General features: G+C 44.6%; 1 protein-coding gene across 4 annotated transcripts in view; it reads right to left on the bottom strand.

The window, feature by feature from the left end:
- The window catches only part of WWOX (WW domain containing oxidoreductase), a 907,225-nt gene that overhangs the window by 641,866 nt on the left and 242,102 nt on the right, over window positions 1–23,257 (bottom strand). For all 4 annotated transcript variants that reach the window (XM_070388665.1, XM_070388666.1, XM_070388664.1 and 1 more), the window contains exon 7: window positions 5,365–5,550. In XM_070388665.1, the coding sequence (XP_070244766.1) occupies window positions 5,365–5,550 (186 nt within the window). The remainder of the gene's footprint in view (window positions 1–5,364; window positions 5,551–23,257) is intronic.

Below are 23,257 nucleotides of genomic sequence, written 5' to 3' on the forward strand. Positions count from 1 at the left end.
ATACTGCATTCCTAACCCTTGACAGGGTTTTCCTGGGTTATTTTAGCCCGTGTTTGTGTCCTGTATGCTTTCTTTGGAGCATCCAAGTAAATATAGATGAGCCTTGCTGCCTCCAAGACTCTCATCCAGATTAAAAATTAATGATTATAAAGGGGTTATAACCTTGGTGAGGCGCCATCAGTGGTCTCATACGTTTAAAAGATAAATGTAAACAAAGCCAAAATGAGTGCTGGCAGGGTCTAATGTTTTCGAGTATACCCATGGCATGGATACACACAAATCAAAGTAAGTAGCTGACGTTTTATAATTGGGTCTGACGGAGTCGTTAAACACCAGCTGTTTGTTTCTTTCCTTCCTTTCTTCTTTTTTTAATGACGACAAAGTAGTGACTTCCCTAACAACCAAAAAAAAAGAAAGAAAGAAAGAAAGAAAGAAAGAAAAAAAAAAAAAAAAAAAAACGATCATAACAGAAGGAATTCGGTCTCATATTCTTTAAGGAACCCTCAGAGTTTGCTGAATTAACTCCGGGCATTTTCCCCAAATGAGGGCACTGGGAACAAATGCTGAGGAAAAAGAAAGCAAAAGGTGAAGTGGAAATGACAGAACCATCTGGTAGTTCCTTAATACGAGCGAGCCATTCATGTGGAGCTAGGACCAAGAAATCCATGTCTTAATGGAAATTAAGTACCCCTTCTCCGGGACTCAGTCAGTGACATCCCGTTTCTGGTATTAAATGACTTCGTCAAGACGAAGTCATCAGCAAAGCTGATGGCTGGGGACGTCAGTGTGGACAGTGAGGCCCTGAAATGGATCATTGGCTGGCTGTTTCCAGGCCCCCAGACCACGGGAAGAGCCCAGACTGCCGAGCTTAACCGTTTGGAGCAGTGGGACTTAGCGGGAAATTTGAAACTTATGGGGCCTTTTTCTGGTTGTCATAACAATTGCCAGTGGGGCGCTGGGGACAGTGGATGTCCCGCCGGGCAAGGGGAGCCTTGTCAAGGAAGACAGCCCCTCCGGACGCGCATGCGGATGAAAGCCTGTGCGTAATTATCTGAGACTAGACTCGAACTGTGCTCTGCACAGATGCACCGTTCCAACAGCTACTGAACTTCCAAGAGTAGAGCGCCACAGCTACGTAAGTGAGGAAGGGGTGTGCTTTGGGATTCTGGGTGGGGGGAGGGGGGAGGTGGGGCTTGACCCGAGGCTGGTGGCACTGGAAGCCAAAGGCCACACACCTGCCAACAGTCAGCAGGTATGAAGATCCTGGTGGAGGGTCACGCACTCCAATGACTTTCCGTCCCTGGAGTCCTGCCAACGGGCTGACACGTTGGAACACATGCTATATTAGCTTCACAGTCATTTTGCCCCTACATTACAGGTAGGTAAGTCCACTGAGTTACAACATACGTATGCAGGGAAGTTATATTATTTCTGAATTTTATTTCAACACAGTGATAAGGTGTTACAGAACAGCTGTCACACACACACACACACATAAGGACTGCTGAGTCAAGGATACAAGGGTCAAAGGTACGGGCCACTTCCCGGAAGTTCCACATGCTCTGGGAAGGAAAGAACATTGAGGCTTTAGACAACATCTAACAGGTACAGAGTGAATACAGCGAGCTCCGCTAACTCTCTGCTGTGTTCTCATCGCCCTTCTTGACACCCTTGCTTAACCCAATCCAGCTCAGGTGTCGCTTCTTCCAGGAGGCCCTCCCTGGCTAACTCTTCCTTGGCTTGCTATCACAATGATTTCTTGGGTGGCTGTGAGGGACAGGCTGAAAAGCCACGCAGAGCAGATGGAAATGAAGCGTCCATTTTCCAGGACCCGGTCCATCGTACTCCTACTGTTCAAGGACCTGCCACCCCTGCAACATGACCAGCAAGGCAAGCCAAGCCACCCTGGCACTTTGTGCCTCTCTTCTGACCATACAGACCAATCCTCAACTGCTTCCAGGCCTAGACTGTGAATTCCCGAGAGAGGGACCGTGAGCTCCTTGAATGTTGCCTATGGCATAGAGTGGGGATTAAATACAGTACTAAAAAATTGAACCCATAGTCACGGGTTCATAATTCTAAATTAAGAGCCAAGTTCTCCTTATCACAAAAAGCTTTGTTCGAGCTTTGTGTGGAAGGCAAGTTTTGCCACTGGGTTCAGATGCTTTATGTTTTTCATGAATATTTGCAGGCAGCACTTTCTCATGTTGAGAGTGACTTCCTCGCTTTGGCTTTTTAAGGCTAATGCAGACTTGGGAACACTGGGTTAGATTCAACCCCTAAGAGGAGGTAGGTGTGCCTTCCTAATCCCCAACCTAGACAGGAGGCCAAAACAAAACAGAACCCACCATGATGAGAAGTTAGATTGAACCAGGTTGAAGGGAAGTTTCGAGATGGAGAAGCAGCTATTAACACTAGGCCCTCCCTCTGCTTGCCATCAGCAGAGCCCAAGTTCCTGCCCCGCTGATCCCCTGAGCAGTGCACTCATTTCTAAGGCCTGATTAGCTTGTATTGACAGTCCTCCAGGGAGCGGGGGAGGGTGGGCAAGCTTTCTGATTCCTCTGAGCTGGGCCCTGCTTCCTGAAAAATGACCACGTTCACCTCTCAGCTCAAGAGGCAGCAAAACAAGTCTGCAAAGGCTGCCTACCCTGTTTTCCAGCTGAAACATCGACAAAGCCAAACAATAAAGTCTTAATAGAGTTCTCCTCCTCCCAGGACACTGACATGTTAACACTTGCTCTCTGGACAGTAACATCTGCTGTTGGAGAAGACCTCTATCTCGTATTTCTCTAAATACTTCTCCTTTATTTTATTTTTTTTAAACAGAGGATTTTTAAATAACCCAAGTAACATAATTAGGCTGGATTCTATGGAGACAAAAGCTACTGTGTTCAAAGAATAGGACTGAATTTGCATCCGAGGCTGTGTGTGTGTGTGTGTGTGTGTGTGTGCTGTGTGTGTGGCATCCTGGCACTCCACACAGCTGCAGCCCTTCAGCCAGCTCTCCACTCTTTTCATTCTATTTTAATTGGTATCTGGAAAATTTTTCACGGCAAGGAAGTTCTCATTTTCATAGGGTGGATTTGAGGTATGCAGAAACTCGACTCACTTGTTCTGATTCCAGATAAGTAACTAAAATACAAGGACGACTCAGGGAAGCTAATAAATATTTTGCCTTGGGGCAGTCTGGTATAACATTTTCTGCAAACATCGGACTTTATTTTTCCCCTAACAGGGGTCTTGACTCCAACGAAGAGATTCCGCCAAGGTTTATGGAGGTAATTAGACACCAGCCCTTCCGTTTTATGACACGGTTTTAGGGCTCTGGGTCCTTGAGCAGTGAGTGGGCACTCTCCCAGGCCTGTGTACCCAGTGTTCGCACTGGCTCTGGGGTGTGGCACGTGGGCAACAAACAGACGAGCTTGGGAGGATTAACATTTTGTATAAACACCCTTTAATATGGGCACAAGGTTGTCGGAAAGCAGAAAACCAGCGCCCAGCACCAGACAGGAGCGGGCCTGATAACACGCACTTCAGGAAACTAAAATGGAGTGAACTCAAGAGGCCAAAGCCCTGCCTCCGACCCATCTATTCAATGAAATTAAGATTCGGATCTCCAAGGTAAGCACGAATTACACTGCAGTTAAGGGGAGAACAAAGACACCACATGAAATAACCATGTCAGATCCAGACTTAGAAGGGAAGCAGGCAGCTGACAATTCCATAGACTCGCCCATTAAATACCAGCTCATTTAAACCCATCCCGGGGTGCCCTCCACATCTGGCTAAAGACGGGGACTAGCAGGTTCATCCCCGCGCCTACCCCCACGGGGGCCTCCCCCTCATGCCTGAGCAGGGCCACTCCACTTCCAGGAACCTGGTCTGATTTGCAAAGATAAGGATGTCCAGATTTCGTTACCACCTCATTATGAGACGCTCCGTGTCTTTTAACACGGGGGAGGATTATTACCGGCATTTTCCTTTCATTTCGGCCGTCATAAATTTCAAACGGTAAAAGTAAATCTATCTGCAGCGTGTCACTTCGACCATAAGCCCCTGTGTTTGGGAGTGATAAACGGTTCAGGCTAACCCTTGGCTGGTCTCTCTCTTCCAAGTCCCAGGGGTTACATTTTATGGAAGCATGATTAAAAAAAATAAGCTTCATTCTGGGTCACTAAAACATCTCAGGACTTAAGTCGGAGAAGAGGAAGGGGGGAAAAAACAGGCCCTGGCACGTTCTTTTTCTCCAGCTACTTTGCTAGGAGTGAAAGCCCCCATCCACACCAGGAAAATCTCCATAATGTGTATTAAACTCTAGCCTCACCCGGCAGTTCCCTCATCCTCTCCCGGTACTTCTCTCGGTTGTTTATCCAACTCTAGAAACAAATACGCTGAAAATACGAGGAAATTTTCAAATGCCTTCCTAGTCGACTGAATAGTCTCCTAATGGTAATAGAAAAGAATTGCCATCTGATGTTTTAATTGAAATTTTAACCAAAAGAGGCATGGCCAGATTTCTAATATGTTCTAACTACAGTCCTTTCCTTTCTACAATTACACAGCTAATGTCTGCATTGAATTCCCTAATTTCTCATTATAAAACAATTGGATTTCATCTCGCAGTCTTTAATTGCATTGTTTCTACTGCTAGAATAACTCACATTCTTCTTGGTGAGGTGGTGAGGCTGGAGAATGACAAATCAATAAAGGTCAGGCATTCAGATTTAATCAATTATTATTCCATCTCGAAGCAAAATCAATGAGGGCCTGAAGTATAGTTATAAAAACCATCTACCGTGCTATCTACACTACCCCTAAACAATCGCCCATCATCACAAAAAATAAATAAAACCTTGATAAGTTCAGGAGCCAGGTTGAGTACACACTTTTTGGAGAAGCACTAACGAAAATTATCTTCAAAAACAGAGGGCTTCCCCAGTGGCTCAGTGGTTTAGAATCCACCTGCCAATGCAGGAGACAGGGGTTGGATCCCTGATCCGGGAAGATCCCACGTGCCTTGGGGCAACTAAGCCCGTGCATCACAACTTTTGAGTATATGCTCTAGAGCCTGGGAGTCGCAACGACTGAAGCCCGCACGAGGCACCTACTGAAGCCTGCGTGCTTTGGAGTCCATGAGCAAGAGAAGCCACTGCAGTGAGAAGCCTGGGCACAGCAACTAAAAAGGAGGTCCCCACTCGCCACAACCAGAGAAAAGCCCGCGCAGCAACAAACACCCAGCACAGCCAAAAATAAATAAAATTATATATTTTTTAAAAACTCAAAAGAAACCCACCAAGAGCCTGGGGCAGGGACCGTTAGCTGGAAGGAAGAGGGCCGTGAAGAGAATGCCCCATTCTGACCCACCTATGGGACTCCGAGGAGACCACGACGACCCGGGCAGGCGCGGAGCGGCACAGGACGTCCTGCAGGAGCTGGACGAGGTAGAAGTGGCCCAGGTGGTTCACCTGGAAGGTGGTCTCCAGGCCGTCCTTTGTGAGGGTCCAGGGGAGCCCAAACACAGCTGCGTTGCACACAAGCACGTGAAGAGACCTGAAAAATAAAACCTCCCAGTGTTACGCAGACACAAACACTCTGAACCAAGGAGATCCATGCTCCCCGCCCCCTGGGAATAACCATTCTTCACTATCTTGCAGATCACAGGCAGCTGGAAATGGGACACCTTGGAATGTCACATCTGAGACAGTTCTGCTGGGGAAGGGCTTCAACTCTCAGTGGGTGACTGTGCTGAGCCGCTGGGGACCACGGGGTTCTCACAGGCGAGACTTCCATTGCCAAAACTGAGACCACACTGGGCAAACTGGGAGGAGCTGGTCACCGTGCTTGGAATACAGGTTCTACCATCTATCTGAATCTGTGCTTCCTTTACCTACTAAATGAGCAGACTTACTTATATTTAAATTATCTTGTACAAAGCTGGTAAGACTGCATATTCCCATGCCATGGATATTAAGTTGAAAATACTTAAATCATGTATTAATATTTTCATTATATCATGAAAACTAGGAATATCTACATTACTTCACCCAGTAATCCTATTTCCAAGCAATGGGATACATTGGAGTGGCGGGGTTAGGGGCGTTCAAAGGATAGCAACTCATACCTCTAAAGGAAAATACATTATCATTGATAATGTTTAGAATTTCCATTGAATGATGACAATATAAAGCAAAGTAATGCTTAGTAATTTTATTAGTTATTTTTTTTAATGTATTTATTTTTAATTGGAGGATAATGAAAATATTGTACTGGTCCCCGCCATACATCAACGTGAATCAGCCACAGGTGTACGCATGGCCCCTCCCTCCCACCTCATCCCACGAGCACCAGGCTGAGCTCCAGGCCTGACACACGACTTCCCCTTAACTGTCCAGTTTACACATGGGAAGGAACATGTCTCTCAGTTTGTCCCACCTTCTCCTCCCTGCTGTGTCCGCAGTCTGTGTTCTATGTCTGAGCTTCTATCCCTGCCCTGCAGGTCGATTCATCAGTACCATCTTTCTAGATTCCATCGTTAATAAACAATATTTGCCTTGCTGTTTCTGACCTACTTCACTCTGTCCCCCATTCTGCCCACACACGGGGAGACGGTTCCTACAGCCAACCGTACCCACTCCATATGCCCCTGCTTCTGTACTGGGTTAAATGGTGGACCCAAAATATAGGTTCACTAGGAACCTGTGAATGGGACCTTATTGGAAAAAAGGGTCTTTATAAATGTTGATTAAGTTCAGGATTTTGAGATGAGATCACTCAGGAATAGGGGAAAATTAAATGCTACTGACAAGTGTTCTTACAAAAGAAAAGAAGGGCAGAAGGCACACAGAGAACACTCTGTGAAGACAGAGGCAGAGACCAGAGAGATGCATCTGCAAAGCAAGAGGGGTGGACGAGTGCCCACCGGCACCAGAAGCTGGTGAGGGGCGTGGACGGGACCCTCCCCCAGAGCGTCCAGGAGGGACCAACCCCGCAGACACCTCGGTTTCAGACTTTAGGCCTCCAGAACTGGGATAAATTAAATTCCTGCTTTTCCGTAAGCCACCAAGTATTCAGTAATTTGTTACAGCAGCCCTAGGAGAAGGTGATGGCACCCCACTCCAGAGCTCTTGCCTGGAAAATCCCACGGGTGGAGGAGCCTGGTGGGCTGCAGTCCATGGGGTCGCTAGGAGTTGGACACGACTGAGCGACTTCACTTTCACTTTTCACTTTCATGCATTGGAGAAGGAAATGGCAACCCATTCCAGTGTTCTTGCCTGGAGAATCCCAGGGATCGGGGAGCCTGGTGGGCTGACGTCTATGGGGTCGCATAGCGTCGGACATGACTGAAGTGACTTAGCAGCAGCAGCAGCAGCAAACTAGTACAGTTTCCAAGATTCACCCTCAAGGGTGAGTAATAATTATATATATATATGAGGTGGGATTATTAAATTGTGTATGAACTCGAAACAACTTAAAATTCAACAGCAGAGATTAGATAAATCAGCAATGATTAAGTCAGAGATTCCCAAACTTCTCAAGTCAACTGAAAAAGCAGGAAATTAAATGTTATATGTCTGATGCATATCCCTCCCTCCCCCACCAAAAAAAAGATTTTTATACATTCACACAGCAAAACAGGAAGTAAAGAAAAATGTTAGCTCTGCCTGTGTAGGATTTCATTAGACTGCTTACCTCTTATTTTTATGGTTTTTGTTATTGTTCAAATTTTCTTTATATGCATGGATTTCTTTAAAAAATTACTGAGATGCAATTCAATTCACAAGGCATACAATTTATCCTTCTGAAAGTGTGCAATTCAATGGTTTTTAATATATTCACAATTTGTGCAAGCATCATCACATGTTAATTTTACAATGTTTTCATATCCCCAAAAAGCAACCCCATATCCATTAATAGTCACTAACCACTCCCACCCCCAAGACACCATTAATCTGCTTGCTATCTGATAGATCTGCCTATTCTGGGTATTTCATATAAATGGAATCACACAGTACGTGGTCTTCTGTGGCTGACTTTCTTCATTACACCTAACGTTTCCAAGGTTCATCATGTTGTCGCAGGTTATCAGCTCTTCATTGTTTTCTATGGCCAAAACCTACACTGCATGGATACATCATGCTTTCACTGAACTATCTGCCAGCTGCTAGACATTCCAGTGTTTTCCATTTTTTTTGCTACTGTGAATATTACTGCTATAAACAGTCATTTACAAGTTACTGTGAAAATATATGTTTTTTATTTCTCTTGAGTATATGTATAGACATGGAACTGCCGGGTCATATGGTTAATTCTATGCTTAACTTCTTGAGGGATTGTGGGACTGTTTCCCAAAGAGTGGCTGTACCATTCTACATTTCAACCTGCAATACATTACAATCCCAGTTTCTCCACAATCTTGCCAATATGTGTCATGATCTATTTTTTTTAAGCCACCTTAGTGAGTATAAAGTGGTGCCTCAGTGTATTTTTATTTGCATTTCTCTAAAGGCTAATGATGCTGAGCATGTTTTTATGTATTTATTGGCAATTTATACTTTTGGAGAAACACCTATTGTCTATTTAGGTGCTGAGCCAATTTTTAATGGAGGTAATTATCTTATTGATTTATAAAAGTTCTTTATATATTTTGGATAAGAGTCTGTTATCAGCCCAATCTGCAAAATTTCTCTCTCATTCTCTACGTTGTCTTTTCACTTTCCTGATGGTATCACTGACAACACGAAAGTTTTAAATTTTGATGAAACACAATTTATACATAGATTGCCAAAAGAAATATCAATAACCTCAGATATGTAGATGACACCACCCTTATGGCAGAAAGTGAAGAACTAAAAAGTCTCTTGATGAAAGTGAAAGTGGAGAGTGAAAAAGTTGGCTTAAAGCTCAACATTCAGAAAACGAAGATCATGGCATCTGGTCCCATCAATTCATGGGAAATAGATGGGGAAACAGTGGAAACAGTGTCAGACTTTATTTTGGGGGGCTCCAAAATCACTGCAGATGGTGATTGCAGCCATGAAATTAAAAGACGCTTACTCCTTGGAGGAAAAGTTATGACCAACCTAGATAGCATATTCAAAAGCAGAGACATTACTTTGCCAACAAAGGTCCGTCTAGTCAAGGCTATGGTTTTTCCAGTGGTCATGTATGGATGTGAGAGTTGGACTATGAAGAAGGCTGAGCGCCAAAGAATTGATGCTTTTGAACTGTGGTGTTGGAGAAGACTCTTGAGAGTCCCTTGGACTGCAAGGAGATCCAACCAGTCCATTCTGAAGGAGATCAGCCCTGGGATTTCTTTGGAAGGAATGATGCTAAAGCTGAAACTCCAGTACTTTGGCCACCTCATGCGAAGAGTTGACTCATTGGAAAAGACTCTGATGCTGAGAGGAATTGGGGCAGGAGGAGAAGGGGATGACAGAGAATGAGATGGCTGGATGGCATCACTGACTTGATGGACCTGAGTCTGAGTGAACTCCGGGAGTTGGTGATGGACAGGGAGGCCTGGCGTGCTGCAATTCATGGGGTTGCAAAGAGTTGGGCACGACTGAGTGACTGAAATGAACTGAACTGAACTGATATATATTTGGCCGGGGGGGGGGTCACTTGTGCTTTTGGGCTTATATCTAAGAAACCACTGCCTAACCCAACATCACAAAAATATACTGTCTTTCTTCTAAGTGGTTTATACAGTTTTAGCTCTTACATTTAGGTCGATGACCCATTTGATCTAATCTGTAATCTGTATAAATAGTGAACATGAGCAATCTAACTTCATTCTGTGGCATGTGAACATCCAGTTGTTCTAAAATCATTTGTTGAGAAGACTATTCTTTCCCCCACTGAACTGTCTTGGCATTCTTGCTGATAACCAACTGACCACCTGTAAGAGTATGGGCTCTTGACTCTATCTTATTATCTGCATGCTTATGCCAGGACCACACGGTCTTCATTACAGAAGCTCTGCAGTAAATTTTGAGAGTGGGAAATAGGAGGCCTCCAACTTTGTTCTTTTTGAAGCTTGCATTGGCTATTCGGGGTCCTTTATAGGCATGTATAAAGTTTTAGGATTGGCTTTTCAATTTCTACAAAAATTTCAGCTGCAGTGTTGACAGAGTTTGCATTATATTAGTAGGTTAATTTGGGGATTATGTACATCTTAACAACACTGTCTTCTATTCCATAAGTATGAGTATATTTATAATCATTTAGATCTTCTTTTCTTAAAAAAAGGTATTCATGCAAACCGTATTATCACTGATGTCTCATAGGGAAATTGTTTATTTTTCTCTGTTGTCTGATCTATTTCCAACTTACCACCTACATAAAATCTAAATGTGGTGATGTGGTTGAGATCATGGGTGTTTGATAGGAATCATATGTTTTTCCCATATGATGCCCACTACAGTTGTCCACTCACAGCCCCTCAACAGCCTGATTGCTCTTAAGTAAAAGTGAAAGTCACTCACTTGTATCCAACTCTTGGCGACTCCATGGACTATACAGACCGCGGAATTCTCCAGGCCAGAAAACTGGAGTGGGGAGCCGTTCCCTTCTCCAGGGCAACTTCCCAACTCAGGGATCAAACCCAGGTCTCCTGCATTGCAGGTGGATTCTGTACCAGCTGAGCCACCAGGGAAGCCCAATTGCTCTTTGAAGAGGTAGGCAAAAAATGCTTTGAAGCATCTGGTCTGCCTACAACATTCACCACATCCATTTCAACTCAAAGTAGAACTTACTCATCTGTAGCCAGGATAACCCATGCTTTTAAATAAAGCCATGTACACTAGAAAAAAATCTTGGGAGGAAGGGTGAAATGGAGAAGTGAATATATGATTTAGATATGCACTCCTTTCAGGTTGCATCTCAAATATTTGGTCTACTTTTTCAGAGTTGCTATTTTTTTTTTTTGAATGTTAAATATGAGTTAAGCACTTGCTAAAAGCTTTCTGTACATAAGAACCCTAGATGACATGTGTTATTATCTCCATTTATGGTCAGGAAAAAAGTGATTAGAGGCAGATTTCCTATGGAAGTATCAGAAACAGGTAAAATAAAGATGCACATAAGTGAGCAAGAATGAAATATAACATATAACAAGATGAAATAAAAACAATCATCTGACTTCAAGAATACTACGCAATACTTTCTTTATTAGATAAGCTCCCTAGAATGGCTGCAGGAAGTGCTGTGAGAAATTCTAGCTCAGTCAATTTATTATACTTATGTGCTGAATGAGAACAGGAGCACACACCCCACCCAAAGATGTGACGGGCAAATGCCCAGGGTCTTGCAAGGTAGATGCCAGGTTCAATGGTCATCACTCCCTTTGTCTCTACACCCTTCTGTTTTAGCCACAAGAAAAAATAAAGCTCTCAGAGTTGATTTTTTTTTTTTCAGAGTTTCCTTATCTTTAAGACAGTCTGGGCATTTGGAATGCTGGCAGAACATTTCTCAATAACAACACCTCCTGCAGTTACCTCTATCCATGCCTGCACGTTGGCTCAAGGAAATACACAGGGCATCAAACAAAGAAACGTGCTACCGAAGACCTCAGTCTGGACACAGGAGCCCACAGAGAACCTGGGAAATCCTTTGGTATTTCACCAAATTTAAAATACGCTTCATTAATGTTAATTGCACAACACCAGAGGCAAAATACACACTGCGTACCTAAAGCTCATCCCCTCTATTAATTAACAACAGGCTTATGGAATAGGAAACTATAAAGTGCTAGACTTTTTTTTTAATTGTAAAGACACTTAATTGGCTTGTACAAAAGGAAAAGAATTCCTTTCACCTCACTTTAATGAGGTTTTTATTATTCAAATGGCACATTTGGCTCAGTTTTGACTAAAAGCCACTGCGATTCAAAAGGTTCTGAGATGATGAATATTTACAGACTATCAAAAGGAAAGTTCAAACTAGAAAGACAGAATGAAAACAAAAATAGTATCATTCCAATCCCAAAGCCGATGCTATTAGTCAGCATTTTCAAGGACTGATTTTTCCCCCCTTCTTTGATGGATTCTAGTCTGTAAGGGGAGAACCTGAGGGCTGTTCTCTGTGTGCACAGAACTGGAGCTTCCAGTGCAGGGGTGCTGCCCGTTCTCTGCAGTTAGTACACACCCACGGGGAAAGCGCCTCCATTTCTCTGGGCGTTCTCTGAGCACGCTGTTGGGAAAGTGACAATCCCTTCCTCCAGGGACAGTACGTGCCTTGGACCACAGAAGTTCTGCTTCATGGAAAAGAGGGTGGAGTTCCAGAGACTTGCCAGTGGGCATGGCTGATTGTCATCAGTGGAAATGACCATGAACCAAGGCTTCTAGCCAGAGTAGCCTTAAGTGAGACTTCCTACTGGAAGGAGCAGTGAATGCTGACAATAAACAGAAAGGAGTCGGAGCCCAAAGGCTTTAGACAGCTGATCTCCACATTTTCTTCCTGCACTCCTCCTTCTTAAAAATTTAGGAATAAGTGACATTAAACATTATATAATTGCAGGTGTGCAGCCCTCAAGCATGCTGTTCACTGACACTCCCCTGTCTTTCTGGCCTCTTCAATCTCTCTATTGTCTCATTCTTGCTGTCCATCAGGCTAAATAGATTGTTCAGACCAACAATTAGGAAAAAAATCAGGAAAGAAAATGGTTAAGAAAATGAACGAAAGGAAGTCAGATGGAAGAGAGAAGGCTGGAGAGAGAAAGAAATGTCTAGTTGACATTGGGGCTTTTTCAAGCTGCACGAAGCCTCGCTCTTCCCATTTACAGACCATGGTTTCGAAATATTTGTCTCCATTCAGAATCTCCTGCCTCGTCTGAATCTCTCATCACCAAGGTGACTGATTTCTGCCCCACCACCGCCCAGAATCTCTCAAAGAGGCCTGGGGAGCGATGGCTTCTGGGTCCTGGCACCCAACAACCTCCCCTCTGTTGAAACTGGACATCTCTGTTGCAAGGGCCCCGGCTCCTCCCTGGTTCTGGCCCTCTTGGCTACCTCATATTCTAAGACACAGTCTATCCTCAGACCTCGTCCTCATGCCACCGCTGCCTCAGCTTCTGCCTCCTCCAGACCTTCCTCTTCAACCAGAGTTCCACCTCCAACCGCCTTTCATTCAGTCTAAACTCTCGTCCTGACAGGAATTTCACACAGGCTGGAACTCCAAACAACACCTCTACGAAGGTGAACTTTACGCCGACAGCACCAGGCTGACATCCCTCCCAAGCTCCGGAACCTCATCTCTACCCACCCTAAACCTCAACTCTGCATCTCCTCTCCCCAGGTCCTCCCCGCTTTCTTGACTTCAGTGTTTTCGCAGAAGGTGATACTCTCCAGCCAGTCACCTGACGATGAAAACAGGGAGAAGCCAGTAACTCTAGAGCCTTCAGCTACTATTAGTACTTGTCCAATCCCCTTCCTTTCCAATGGAGCGGAAGTGTGATAGTCTGTCTAGATCTCATTTATGGGCCCCACTGTACCTATTTCCAGCAGCCAAAAGCACTGACTTGTTCAGAAAATCGTCCCTGAGGGATGGGTGCCCTCACACCTGGAAAGTCATGTCCCACACCCAGATGTCCTCCTAACAAAGAGGACCAACTCTGGGATCCATTCTCCAGAGCTCCCTTTCCATCAGTCTCCACCTATATAACACCTGTTTCCTTCATTCTCCTTCTCATTCCCCCAGTAAACCATGTGAGCAAACACCCCTGTCCCAAGTCTGATCTCCAGGGACCTCGAGCTCAGACAACCTCTGCTATTCCTTGTTTCTGCTTCTGTTGCCTTTAGCTCTAGTTAGTGCAAAAGCCCACAGAGAGTCTTGCCAACACCTTTGGCTTTTTTGCTTTGTTTTTGTTCAGTCACTAAGTCATGTCCGACTGTTTTGTGACCCCATGGACTATAGCCTACCAGGCTCCTTTGTTTGTGGGATTTTTCAGGCAAGAATACTGGAGGGGGTTGCCATTTCCTCCTCCAAGCCAGGGCTCGAACCACATCTCCCGCATTGTAGGTGGATTTTTTACTGTTGAGCCACCTAATATCTTTGTTGAAGCTCTAATACCTTTGGCTTCTTTCTTACTTGATCCAGCATGAATACTGGGACCATATGAAACACATTCTAAGAGTCAATCAGAGAAATTGAAATGCATAAAACTAGATTACTGATAATCAGTATGAGATATAATGTGTTAAACTCTACCAGTAGCAAAAATTTAAAAGAGATATTTTCTACCTTTAGAATTAGCAGATTTTTATAGTATTATTCTATTTTCATTATGTTGTATAAAGTTGGTGGGAATATACATTCCTGCAACCGGAAATGCTTTCTGTTCAGCCAATATGTTTGTGGTAATTTATTACAATAGCAAGAGAAAGCTAATAGAGTGCGGTAATAAACATTTGCTGTTTGGAGTCACTAAGTTTTGGGGGTAATTTAAGAGCAACAGATAACTAATACATGCATCATGCTACGTGAGAGAAGCCAGACTCAAAAAGCTAAATATGGAATGCTTCCATTTAAATAACATTCCAGAAAATGCAAAACTCTAGGGACAGGGAAAAAAAAAAATTCAATGGTTGCCAGGGGCTGGGTGTAAGGGGTGAGAATTACTTCACAGGGACACAGGGACAATTGAGAGGGTAAAGGAACTGCTCCGTATCTTGACTGTGTGACTCCATTACTGTGTGTGTGTGTGTGTGTGTGTGTGTGCGCGCGCGCGCACGTGCCACAACTCACTGAACCACACGACTACAAGGGTGAATTTCAGCATCCCTAAAATACACCGCAACGTTACAACGGAGGGGAACCACAGTGCGCTGTGTGTTTCTCGGGGCTCCGCCCACACCCCTGGGGTGAGTGTCCTGCGTACACTGGCTGCACACTTGGGCCCAAGTCGTCTCTGGATCTCTGGGGCCGTTTGCAGAGTGCCGAGCACCTGAGAGGCGATGACCAAAACCGGTGAACCTAAGGGAAGTCAAGTGCACTTGTTTCCCAAGTTCCCTGGGCTTCACGGTCCTTCCGAGGAACCAAGTTCCCAAGAACATTGACCACCGGGGGCAAAGAGCCCATCGGCATCCTCCATAAACACCCACGGCCAGGCTCAACAGTGCCGACTCTTGCGAAGGCTCACGAGTAACTGGCAACAACCCAAGTCCAGGGCATTTCACGTGCTGATTGTACATGAACATCAGCTTCCGAGGGGCGGCATCGCCCAGGAAGCCTGGCCCACAGTTCTGTCTGGGCCTTGTCCATTCCTGCATTACGTAACATTTTCCAGCAGAGGCCACAATGGGTGAGGACAACTGTTACCTCTTCCAGGAGACAACTGTCAACGATCAGGAGGTCTTTGTTCTCAGGGTCTTGCATGCGGTAAGAAGGAAGCCTGGTGTACACACCAGAATGCATACGTCTGAATCAGTGCCATTTCTCCAATGCCATTTTGTCTACAAGCCATGACACAGCCATACTTTACAACAGATTATGACATCAGAGATGGCAGAAGAAAGCACGGGAAAGTGGGTTTGTTCTAGTTGATTAATAAAGAGACGCTTTGGAGACACCACCAAACTGATTTTGTCTCAAGAAACCTAAGAATCAGATAACATAATTTCAAGTCTGAGAAACGAGAAGGGCATTTAAAAAGAGCCTGAGAGTCCAGTAGCAGTCCAGTGGTTATGGCCCTAGCTTCCACTACAGGTGGCCTGCATTTGATCTCTGGTCAGGAAACTAAGATATCAAAGATGCCAAAACAACAGCAAGAACAGGACCAGGTTAGAAATTAAATTTGGAGAAGCCTGGAAGGGAACAGAAAGAGAGATAAGACCCAGAGAATCAGAGGTCACTGCCTGAGAGAGAGAGAAGTAAGCCCTCTAAAAAATAATAATAAATAAATAAAAATAAAATAAAAAGAACCTGAGAGGAGCCATCACCGGGCTGAGTCACAGTGAAGATTTGTAAATTGAATGGTAACACGTGCCCCCAAAATGAGGCAGACTCTCACAGGTTAAATAAACACCCCGTAGAACGTTAATACAACTGTGCCTTTGGGGGACTCCAGTTCAGACACAGCAGAAGAATGAGCTAAGTGGAACGTTATGTAAAGGGAAATTCTTTTTAGTTCCTCCTTGAAACAGAAGGGCACACCATCTGGGGCATCTCTCCAGTGAGCTGCAGGAATTCATACTATTTGGAAATACTCTGAAATTCAAGAGAGAGGGCCTGAGGATGCAAAATCCCAAAAGTAACTGTTGTTCAGTCTGACCTGGCGTTCAGCTGTCCTTTTCTTCCAGAAAAGGAAGAGGAAAAAACAAATTACTATAGAATTCCAAGGTGGATCCTTGCTTCAGAAACAAGGGCTGGTTTATTTTGAGCTCCAGGATGGCAGCATAAAAGTGACCACAGAAGTTCTCTCTGCAACTACACCAACCCAGGGAAGGCGCCTCAGTCTCCACCAAGTGACCTGCCAAGACCTCAACTGCCCAAACGGCAGCGTTCGTGCCCCTAGTAAAATTCGGAATGATTTCAGGTGGAACACAGGCAAACTTTAAAAAATGGTTATTTACTGGAATGCACTAGAAAAAAAAAATACATATATCATCAGCTCTCAAATGCACAAGGAAATAAAAGGCAATGATACGGACTTGCCTGGTGGTCCAGTGGCTAGGACGCCCCACTCCCAGGGCTGGGGGCATGGCTTCAACCCCCGGTCAGGGAACCAGATCCCGCACGCTGCAACTAGGTTTGCATGCCGTAACGAAATGCCCCGCACGGCACAACTAGGACCTGGGACAATCAAATACACACTATTTCTTTAAAAAATAAAGGCTTCCCTGGTGGCTCAGACGGTAAAGCGTCTCCCTGCAATATGGGAGACCCGGGTCCGATCCCTGGGTCAGGAAGATCCTCTGGAGAAGGAAATGGCAACCCACTCCAGTACCCTTGCCTGGAAAATCCCATGGACGGAGGAGCCTGGTAGGCTACAGTCTATGGGTCAGAAAGAGTCAGACACAACTGAGCGATTTCACTTTTAAAAAATACTTACCTTGCTTGATAGCTATGAGAATTAGAAAAAAACCTAAAATGCCCAGCACTAGCCATGACAAAGAGGGTACCTGAAACAGGCTTTTTTTTTTTTTTTCCCAGCTGCCTGTTTTCTGGACCTTGGGCTACACTTTGGGGACACAACAGCCAACAATAATGTAGAGACATGAAATATCTGTATAGTTGTCTCCACATTTAGAAAATAGCTATATATTGTTTCCTATGCCCTTACTCAATATCTCTGGGAGACGAGACCCGGAAAAAATATGAAAGGAAATAAAGTAAGTAAAATAAGAGAAATATGAACACATGAACTCAACATCAGCTCAGGCAGTCAGTGACCATCTAGCTGCTGCGCTGCTAAATGTTAGAGGACTAGCATACTTCAAGACAGTGAAGGACATCATCCAATATTAAAATAATTAACCCAGAATGGATTCTGCTGTCAAGATAACCTACCCACACTTTTTTAAGTTGGAAAAGAGGAAATAATCTGAACCAATCAGCAGGAAAAGAGCCGGGGGCAGGGTGTTTCCCCAGGGATCATCAGGAATTTTTCATTTCATGCACCATTTACAACTTCTTATAGTGAATTCCAGAAGATCAGTACACACACTTAACAGGAAATGGCAACACTCTTGTTTTTGTTGTTTCCTTAGGTTTCTGCCTCCTTTTCCTTATCTTGAATATATTTTCCCATCTTCACACATGCAATCCCAGAAGCACACTTTCACCCTCACTGATTCTAAAGTGGGGGGAGACATGTACAACAGGCATCACACACTGCTCTGCTCAGCTGTGTCTGACTCTACGACCCTGTGGACTATACACCATCAGGCTCCTCTGTCTGTGGGATTTCCTAGGCAAGAACACTGGAGTGGGTTTCCATTTCCTTCTCCAGGGGATCTTCCCAATCCAGGCATAGAACCTTCTGTGCTTCCTGCATTGCAGGCGGATTCTTTACTCTTGAGCCATAGGGGAAGCCCCATAGTCTCTTCAGAGAGGGCTTTCTAGGGGGAAAAAAAAATGCATCAATTGGATAATTATACCACCAATGGCACTTAATCCAATGTGTTTATTTCTACTTTTATCTCTCTTGCCCTGGGAGACTGACCTAAGAAAACACTGCTACAATTTATATCAGAGCGTGTTTTGCCTGTGGCCTCTTCTAGGAGTTTATGCCGTCAAGTTTTTATATTGAAGTCTTTAAGGGGAGGCATTATTTTGAGGTCGTTTTCCTCTGTGACCCACCGTTTCTCACACACAACATGGAAAAAGTCACCACAAAGACCAGAAACTCCTGATGGGCTGAGCCAGCATCTGGTCACCCCTGTACTCCAACACTCAGTACCGTGCCTGACACACCGGAAGGTTCCTGAAGTACAGAACCCTTCAAAAGTAGGTATTACCGTGAAAGCTCTCCGCATCTTTGTTCACACATATTAAGCTCACTGGCACTTGGTTTTAAAGCACTGAATGCATATAGCCAGTACTGTGTTTTTTTTAAACCCAAAGAGTCTCTCAATTAGCAAAATCCACAACACAATCATTTATGTACCATTTTCCTAATTCTTCTCCGATTTATGGAACACTTGCATGGACTATTTTTTAGTACACTGTAAACCAACTCATCTGTATTTCTCAGCCTTGTGCACTGCCAAAATACCAGCTAAGTCAGTTGCTTCTCTGGTTTGGGCTTTTAAACTTTGGTATGTGTTAAGATAAATACAGGATTGGCCATCTGAGATACGGCATCACCGACTCAGTGGACACGAGTCTGAGCAAGCTCCAGCGGATGGAGAGGGACAGGGTGGCCTGGGGTGCTGCGGTCCATGGGGTCGCAGAGAGCCGGACACGACTGAGCGACCGAACAAAAACAACAATCTCACATATGAGCGGTGCAATGTGAATTTTGGAAAACTCTGCTCTGTAGCTCACAGAGCTCACATGCAACAAGGCTGCCCAGCAGTGGGGGTTATTAAATGACACCTATTACTAAGAAAGCAGAATTACCCAGAAAACTGAGGGAAGGATTAGGGCCGGCAGTAAGTCACATGTTATGCCAATGGAGCACTGACTGACTCTTACAGCTGAGAACACTGTCTCCTCTACGACTTCTCTGTGGGGGGTCCTTACCGCCACAACACCCAGTGTCTGCTCATGCAGAGGGGGTCCCGGCATTTGTTGACAGCACCTCTTTGGTAGCTCAGCTGGTAAAGAATCAGCCTGCAATACGGAGGACCTGAGTTCGATCCTTGGGTTGGGAAGATCCCCAGGAGAAGGGAAAGGCTTACCCGCACCAGTATTCTGACCTGGAGAATTCCATGGACAGTACAGTCCATGGGGTCACAAGCAGCTGAACACAACTGAGTGACTTTCACTTTCACTAGTAAACTAACCACTGGGCATACTCTCCAAGTCAGATACATCCTTCTAAGAATTCTACTCAGCTGATAAGTGGGGGAAAGGCAACACAGAAGTAACTAGCCTTTCTGGAAACGCATTAGCATTCCTTCAAATTTAAAATATATTTTATGGACATGAATGCCATATTGAGCATTACAAAGTCATTATTTACAGACTTCTACAATATTGTGGAGGCATATATTCTGCTGATAAAAAAAAATCATGGGAATATTCATCTCTTATGTATTTATAGAAGAGATTCAGATACCAGGTGATGATTTCATTACCATTATGCAGACAGCTTATTTTAAAAATACCTTCTGCAGTTACAGTGAAGGGAGGAAGTGATATGGGGTGGCAGAGGTGGGCTTACATGGACAAAAGGAAAAAAAGAAAAAATTACCTGGGGAGAGTGCTGAAGCACGTGGTCAAGTCACTCAAACAATAAAAACGCTTCATGCATTTTGTACATCTCCATGCCAATGAGGGCTCTTTCCTCTGTTTTGCCTAGAGATATATGGAGCTGTAACAGAGTGCAGAAAGCCCCTGACAGCCGTGTGCTGCCATTCAGACCTGAAAGATTCCATGTTATGATAAAAATTAATGTACTCTGACACCCTCTGGGACTCCCTGGGCCCTGGGAGCAGCTAATGAAGAAATACAACCTTGCCAGGGAATAGCACCAGCGGCCCAGAGTCGAGGATTAATTCAGACGGGGTAGCTGTGTGGCCCCCTCTGTCATCGGCTGTAAAGCAAGTGGACTCTGGTGCCAAAGGGGAGCCAGCTCTGATTGGTTAGAATTATTCCCTGGGTCGCGGGAAGTCAAATCAACAAAGAGCTTTACAAAATAATTGAGCCCAAGTTGGATTCGGCCTGTTACTCTGTGCTAACGCTCTCTTCTTAAACCAGACGAGGGTCACTCAGCCTCTTGTTGGCCATGGAGGTGTGCTCTGGAAAACTTCTCCCCAGGAGACCTGCTTCCTTAGTGATTACCAGACCACTGGGCATGTCCCAGGGGACACGCGTTCAAGAGGGGCTCAGAAAGGGTCTTGGGAGGAATGCTGTTCCCCAAAGAGAGGTCTCACTGTCCCTGCTAGCCTACCTTCTGACACCTTCAGCCTCCGAATGTCACAGGATCTTCCCGGGGGGGGGGTCAGAATGAAGAAGTGACGCAGCCAGAAGGTGGATGTAACCCAAACGACCGTCCACTGGTGAACGCATAAACAAAGTGTGGTCTACCCATATGGTGGAGTACTACTCAGCCGTGAAGAAGAAAGACTGATCAACGCTGACTCAAAGAAGCCAGTCACAGAAAACAACACACTGCGTGATTCCTTCATATGAAATGTGCAGAGCAGGCAAAGTGGGAGAGACAGAAAGGTGAGTGGTCATCAAAGGCTGGAGGGGGTCGGGTGGCAGGAAGGAAGGGGAATGACGCTAAATGGTTCGGGGATGAGGTTTCTTTTTGAATGGGAACATACTGAAAACCACTGAACTATATACTTCAAAGCAGTGTGAAGTGTGTAAATTAAACATTAGTTAAAAATAAAGCCAGCTCCCTGAACTCTGAGAAGACTGCTCTACGTTCTCACGATGACTTAAGTGACCTCTGGCTTCTCCCTCCTCCCGCGCAGGGGCAGCTGTGATTCACAGCCCCCAGCCCGTCCACCCCTTTCCTACAGGTCCCTCATGGATGGAAACTGGGACTCAAGCTAGATAGAGTCAGTCCAGAGAAAATAAGGGTGCTTTTTTTTTTTTTTAGACAACTGCTAGGTTACACAAAGCTATGTGGTTTTAGTCTGTGACATTATTTCAGCCTATTAGAATTTTACCATGTCAAGTTGAATTTATTTCTCACCATGTGAATTTTAGCCATTTGTTAAAAGATTAGGTGGAAATTTTTTTTAAATCTGTTTCATTCCTTGACATATTATTCACTATACTTTCTCTAACCTAAGGTATTATTTTGCTAATTTACTATCTCCACTAAATGACTGTGGAAAACCTTGGGGAATGAGACATTTTTTGAAAAATATTTAAAATATATATTTATATACATGCATATTTAATGTTTCTCATATAGAATGCTTATAATTCTATTGGAAGTAAAAAAAAACCAAAAGGTAGTATTCTAAAATATGGACAGTGGTGATAATAGAGGGGTAGTCACAGAGTATTCATGGATATCTATGTCATCTTAGATTTGCATTAAAATAATCTAGGAAGAAGGGGCTACAGACTGAACAAAACTAACTACATGCTGATATTTACAGAAGGTGGGTGAGACTTGGGAAGGCCCATTTTACCTCTTCTCTTTTTGTGTGTATTTAAAAATCTCCCGGGTAAAAATATTTCAAGAAATAAAGACAAACTAATAGAGAGCCAGGAAAATGTACAATTTTCATGTTCATATTTATGCTCATCCTTCTTTTCCCCTAATATTCTACAAGAGGCATGCACCATCTTGGTGGCCACAGAACTTGTGTAAAATAACATTTATATAGACTACCAAAAGAAATACCCCCAAAATAGCAAGAAGAAGTAGCTTTAACATCTGCCTAAAAAAAAAAAATCATAAAGACAGCTGAGTTGAGTTCAGTTGCTCAGTCGTGTCTGACTCTTTGCGACCCTGTGGACTGCAGCACGTTAAAACCAAACGGAAGGCCAATGTGACTGCATCAAGAACTATCCCACGTGAAAGGCAAGACAGGAAGCCACGGGCCAGCCCAGGGGGTACTGAATTGCAAGCCCATGCTTCCAACAGGACAGGGGAGGACGAGCTTTAAAGGAATCAGAAGTGGACCTGATGCAGAACTCCACTGAGCTTGGAAAACCCGCCCACAGAATGAGGGGAAAGGAATGTCAGCTTGGTCTGAGACACCTGAGCGCCAGACAAGCCTAAGGAGCCCAGGACTGAAATCTCTTTGGTGCCCAGGTCTTTAAAGGTCATAGCGAGCTCTTGGCTAAGATTAATGTGAAGTCTCCCCCCATATCGGGGAGGAGACACCACACAGGTCCTGCTTCCTACGTCAGAGCAGAGTCAGAAAAGTTTCAGAAATATTAGGAGAGTCATGGGCTGCAGCAGTGGTTCTGCTACTGGAAAGACCCGAGAGGAGCCTAGGGCACCACCACTCAAGACACAGACTGACCCAGGAAATGATGGTCAGGCGAAGGCTGGGCCTCCCTGACTCCCAGTCCAGTGCTCAGTCCCAGCCCACTGCTCAGCTACTCAGAGCAACACCACGCTTCCACGCCTATCAAGGAAGAAACCAAAGGTCTCTCCTGCCCACACCAAGAAGTGGATTCTCCTCTCCGTGGCTGTGATGGGCTCAGACGACAGGACAAAGCAACTGAAAAAAGAGCTTCTCTGACTAATAGAGATATTGTACGTTTAAAAACATTTTGACTACAATTACATAGATGCAAGCTTTACAAATAATACTTCGGGTCTTAACAGCGTTGCCTAGAGTCTGACCAAGAGATGAGAATTACGTGTCACTTTTCTGGAGGGTAACCTGATGTCACAGACCAGCGGTATTCAAAGATACTCATGTGCTTTGACCCGGGTGCTGCTCTTCCAAGAAGTGATCTTAAGAAAATAAGAGATCCAAAAAGAAGTACGTGCAGGCCAGCTTCAGAGTGCTTCCAACAGCGATAATGTATAGAAGCAACCTAGCATATGAGAATTTAAGACTGGTTAAATACTCTGACCTCTGTGCAGGGGATTACTGGATTCCACCTCGTCCCATATAGAGCCACTCTGGGAACACAGGGGCATGCTCTTGGGAGCCTGCTGAACTGAGAC

Source organism: Bos mutus, chromosome 18 (genome assembly GCF_027580195.1).
Source record: "Bos mutus isolate GX-2022 chromosome 18, NWIPB_WYAK_1.1, whole genome shotgun sequence".
Lineage (NCBI taxonomy): Eukaryota > Metazoa > Chordata > Mammalia > Artiodactyla > Bovidae > Bos > Bos mutus.